Source organism: Acyrthosiphon pisum, chromosome A1, assembly GCF_005508785.2.
Source record: "Acyrthosiphon pisum isolate AL4f chromosome A1, pea_aphid_22Mar2018_4r6ur, whole genome shotgun sequence".
Taxonomy (NCBI): domain Eukaryota; kingdom Metazoa; phylum Arthropoda; class Insecta; order Hemiptera; family Aphididae; genus Acyrthosiphon; species Acyrthosiphon pisum.
Genome location: NC_042494.1, coordinates 48604142 through 48609962, shown reverse-complemented (window position 1 = coordinate 48609962; position 5821 = coordinate 48604142). Strand labels below are relative to the sequence as shown.

At 35.1% G+C, this 5821-nt stretch overlaps 1 protein-coding gene across 2 annotated transcripts; it reads left to right on the top strand.

Annotated features, from left to right (window-relative positions):
- Window positions 1-134: 134 nt before the first annotated feature.
- LOC107883425 lies at window positions 135-5544 on the top strand. Of its 2 annotated transcripts, XM_016803418.2 has the most exons (3): window positions 135-533; window positions 600-910; window positions 973-5544. In XM_016803418.2, the coding sequence occupies exons 2-3, from the start codon at window positions 623-625 to the stop codon at window positions 1318-1320; spliced, it is 636 nt and encodes a 211-aa protein (XP_016658907.1). In that variant the 5' UTR covers window positions 135-533; window positions 600-622; the 3' UTR covers window positions 1321-5544. The 2 variants fall into 2 exon arrangements, with proteins under 2 accessions (XP_016658907.1, XP_029343050.1); XM_029487190.1 differs by having other exon boundaries at window positions 135-910.
- Window positions 5545-5821: the final 277 nt, after the last annotated feature.

Here is a 5821-nt window from a genome sequence, read left to right as displayed (position 1 = left end):
CCATAACGAGTACACAAGACAGGTGGGAGCGGGCTGGAAGACAGGAGACTACCGAGTAAGAGGGATTTTTTTAGTACGTTGACGGAGACCAGTATTAAGGAGAAGGAGTTTGTCCACGCGAAGGAGGGTCTGGGACCACTTCGGCTGTACGATGTTGGGTGAGTACAGCGATCTGTACCTCAAAATCGATGTGCTGTTGTTGGCGGACGTTTTTGAGAACTTCCGCGACGTGTGCATGAGGGCGTATAACCTGGACGCCGCCCATTATTTCACCGCCCCAGGCTTAAGTTTCGATGCGATGCTTAAAAACACGGGGCAAAAGCTCCAGTTATTACATGATTATGACATGCTATTAATGTTCGAAAATGGTCAATATGTTATTTTTAAAAATGAATATATATATAATAATCTTATTTATTTTTATAGGTATACGTGGAGGACTAGTGCGAGTAAGCGATATGCGAAGGCGAACAATGTAAAGACCCCGGGGTATGACGAAACGAAGAAGAAATCGTGAATAATATATCAGGACTGTAAGTATATTTTTTTCAAAACTTGTTAATTTTTTTCTTACTTAATAATATTTTTTATTTTTATAGGTAACAACTTGTATGGGTGGGCAATGTCCCAGTACATGCCGTACGGTGGGTTCAACTGGGTTGAACCCACATTAAACGGGTTAAATGATTTAGATGATACATCACCAATAGGTCGAGTGTATGAGGTTGATGTGTCATATCCCCCAAGATTACATTCAATCCACAACGACCTCCCCTTCCTGCCGCAAAATAGTGTGCCGCATGGTTCAAAGGTAAGGAAGTTGATGGCCACGTTTGAGAAAAAGGAGAATTATATTATACATTATCGAAACCTGCAGCAGGCGATTAAGAATGGATTAATAGTAGAAAAAGTAAATATTTGTATTTTATATGATTTTAAATAGATTTTTAACATTTTTTCTTATTCTTACAGGTTCATAGGGTTATTCAGTTTGATCAGTCAGACTGGTTAGCTAAATATATTGAGTTAAATACCGAGATGAGGAAGAGGGCTAGGAATGATTTTGCTAAAGAAATAGACAACAATTTAAACCCAAAAAAATCACCAGGCTATGATGATATTAGTCTAAAAATACTGAAAGAACTTCCAAAGAAGGCATTCATCTTACACACATATACAACGCTATTTTGCGCATGGAATACATTCCAGAACAATGGAAACGGGCACAAGTTATCATGCTACTCAAACCTGGAAAACCACCTGAAAATGTCGCATCATATCGACCGATATCACTCCTTCCAAGTTTATCTAAACTTTTAGAGAAACTTCTACGCCTAAAACCGATTATAGAGGAAAAAAATCTTATACCAGAACATCAGTTTGGATTTCGCAACAAACATTCAACAATCGATCAAGTACATCGAGTTACTAATATGATTAATAAAGCTCTTGAAGAAAAAAAGTACTGCTGTGGAGTATTCCTTGACGTAGCCCAGGCTTTTGACAGTCTGGCACAAAGGATTCCTCATCAAACTACGTGATCAACTGCCACATACCTGGTGTGCACTTCTTACTTGACCGACCGTCAATTTCGAATCATACACGAAGAAGCGATAACAGAATGGAAAGATATATCAGCTGAAGTACCGCAAGATAGTGTTTTAGAACCTATCCTGAACCTAGGTACTCTATACGGCAGACATACCAAACACGATGATAACATAACATTAGCTATGTTTGCCGATGATACGGCAATTTTGTCAACACGTAATAGACAGCTCACTGCAACTGATAACTTACAGAGGTCAATTCACAATATCTTTGCTTGGACAAGACGTTAGAAAATTAAGATTAATGGCGATAAATCGGTGGAAGTTACGTTGCGCAAAACCGAAAACATCCAAATAGTACTGAATCAATCATCAATCCCACAAAAAGATTCAGAAAAATATCTTGGAATGCACCTTGACTCTCGTCTAAACTGGAAACACCACGTCCGTCAGAAAAAAATTCAGATTAAAGAAAAAATGAGAAAACTTTATTGGTTAGTCGGACCTCACTCCGAGTTAATCATCGAAAACAAACGTCTACTGTACGTAGCAATAATAAAACCGATCTGGATATATGGCATTCAATTGTGGGGTTGTGCCAGTAAGTTTAACATCGATGTAATACAACGCTGTCAAAACATTGCCCTTCGGACCATCACTGCAGCCTATTGGTTCGAAAAAAACAACGCAATTCACCGTGATATGATGCTGCCTACAATAGCAGATGAAATCCAAAGGTTTGCTCGCAAACACGAGATGAGGCTAGATCACCATGTCAATCCATTGGCCATCCAACTATTAGATAACTCCAAGGACATCAGACGTCTTAAGCGTCTAAAAACATACGACTTAGTTTAAGATTTTAGATTAAGGCAGGAGGCACTTCATTAGAAGTGACTCCATCAACGTGTAATATATATATAATTTATATCAAGTATGTAAAATATGTATAATTGTCAAACATATTTATAAAGACCTTTGGGTCGTTTAAATTATATAAAGCCTCAGGGCATTTAAAAAAAAAAAAAAACTAGAATTAAATTAACTTAATCAATTACATATTCAATTAAGAAAAATACTTTAACCATGAGAATACATTATATTATCTTACTTTGTTTTACATATCTATTCAAAAAAAAAAAAAAAAAAAACACTAGTATTAAAATAATTTAATCAATTACATATTCAATTCATCTAATCGACTATATTATCTCACCTTATTCTACATATCCATTACAAAAAGCAAAATCCAATATCATCTATTTATAAACCTTTATAGAAATCTGGTAACACAAATAAAATAAAATTGACATTAATAAACTAATTCAATTAAATCTAGCTACTATGGAAACAAATCACACAATAAATGAAACCATCAAGTTGCAACATGCCACTAAGGCATACTTACATTAAATTTATAATCATCATAAAATACCTAAAATAGAATTATAGGAACCATCAGAATTCAACATGGTATTATTCTATATTACAATAAACTCACAAACAAAACAATTACAAAACAAAACCAAAACCAACTAAACATTTAATTTCATAATCACACACACATCAGTACTTAAAAAACTCGCTAATCTCAAAACGTAAAATTTTATTTAATTATTCAAGAAACAGAACATAACCACACAAATAAAGATCATTCCCATAGAAACCTAACACGCAGAAACAACATATAACTGACCTACCATAACCCCCAACCTCTGACCACCCATATCTTGATATACCATTACTACCAGATGGGCCAACAAGGCACATTTTGATAAAAACTTATAAAATCGAATCCCAAACCCAACAGTTACCTTACATTATCTTAATATTTCAAAACATCATTCTTAATATATATCAAAATACATACCTACTCCAAATATCGATATTCAAATCAATACGAATAACATGGACCACCAAAAAAACAAAAACAAGCCCTCTTCAGTCGACCAAGACAATCCACAGAAAATACAACAAGCAAATACCATGGCTGGATACACGAGCAGCAAGTTCTTCACACATTGGTATAACTCATCAATAATTGAAGAATACCTAACTACCTTAACCAACGAAAATCCAACGTCTCATTTCTTCAGTGTAGATTTCTTCAAGAAATATTACACTAAAGGACTAATTGGGATCAAAAGATGTGTAAAAAAAACCCATCTTAAACATGAACACATTACTATTTCCCACTAACACGGGAAATCATTGGATCTTGGTGACTATATTTCCCAACAACAAAATGGTGGTGTGCTATGATGGGAAGCACAGGAACCACCAAAATGGTATATACTGAACATAATCAAAAAATTCTTAAAAGATTGGCAAGAACATTCAGGTGTCCAGCCTTCGGCTTGGACTACAGTTCATGGCATCACACCAACGCAATTCAACAACGACGACTGTGGACCATGGATTTCGGCCAATCATTTAGTCCATCATCCAATCAAAAACCACCCACAACTGCAAATACAAAATTAACAATCACCCAAAAAACAATCTCCACCACAACAATGGACACGAAACGGGAAACACACACAATATAAAATAAAAAGTTTTTAGTAACAAAAAAAATAGATTTAGGAAAACAACGTTTTTACACGGTTTATGGCTTTATCTATTTGCCGTTGTGGAGACTGTAATTTTAGACTTTGTGTAAATATCGTTTACTTGATGTCGACAGTAATAGTGATTTTATAGAACGAGATAAAAAAAACTAAAAGAATATTGCCGATTGAATGATAGTTATAAAACAAATCTAAACAGATAAAAATCGAAATATTGAAGGAAACAAAATACATGACGAGTTTTATAAAAAATTATATAAACACTCCGATGACAGTCGATGATTATGAAGCCGATATTTCGAATTTCGCCTGTCCGGCAGAATACACACGTATATCGGATTTATTAAAAACGATATAAATATCAAAGTGATAGGTTCAGACATAGGAGAACGATTGAAAATATTTACGTTGGAAAAACAAAAAGTGCCGGTTATTCGGCAAACGCTAGTAAATACCGACAAAGATATCACAGTATACAATCTGACGTACGGATGCGTATTCCGACGATAATTTTACCAGAAATAGAAATTATCATTACAAAATTTATAAAAGATCGAGCAGATACCAATTATACGTTAATTACTGGAGAATTGGAGCTATTATGTATGCTCTATTGGCAGTGTTGTACAACGGATTTGATGGATTACGATGAAACAGTTTGTCGAAAAGCCGCCAAAAACGTTTTATGTAAAATCGTTCAAACGTTGGCGAAAACTGCACCGGACGTTGTGAAGAAACATAAATTAACAATACAGATGGATCAATTGTTTGTACCAAAACTATTGAATTCCATAAACATTGAAGACATTAACCACGTTACGGCAAAATCTTTGTGTTATCTAAAAATACACCTGACTACGTTTTTAACAATATATACATTATACATTATTTATTATAATGTTAAATAAATTTTATATTTTCATATTTCAGTGTAATTAACACGGTAACAACATTAAAACAGCCAAAAACATTGTCGAAAATACTATGGGCGATGAATGGACTTGAGGAACGTTTAGACCGGTGTAAAGCTTACCATTTACCTATATTGAAATGGGAAGAGACTTATATCGATGACAAAAAAATAAATCAATTATTAAAAACAACCAATGCGGCAATTAGCGAAAAACCAGTAGCGCATTTTTACACTTACACAAAAGTATATACGAACGTATATACAGTTACAAAACAAAGTAAAATAATAACAGTGCCCGATCAGTCGCGTTTCTGCAGTCATACTGTTCGGTTGTGCTTTCCGCTTACTCTTATCGCAGTTACCGTTATTGTTTTGTATACATCGTTAGTGCGGCTTATTACTAATTATGTCGTCGTCTTCGGGCGGCGACTCTCGTGCGGGTAAATCACCCGCCCCGAACAAAATAAAACCTACGCTGTCTACCAATCGTTCCTCGGATTCCAAATACACTCCCGTCGTATCTAAAAAAAATTCACGTAAGTCGAATTCTATTTTACTTACACCCACGTCTCCCGGACTTCAACATATTATGGAAAACACTCCGGTTCTAAATACGTCGCCTTCGACCTTCAATTATATGGACTCTGCACCCATTGACAACAATCTGCCGATAGACCCGGTCACTAATGACGGTTTACCTATTGATAATGCTAATGACCCTACATCGATTTTAATACCTGAAATAAACTCTACACCTGCAACCGCTTCTATACACTCCACTGTTATTT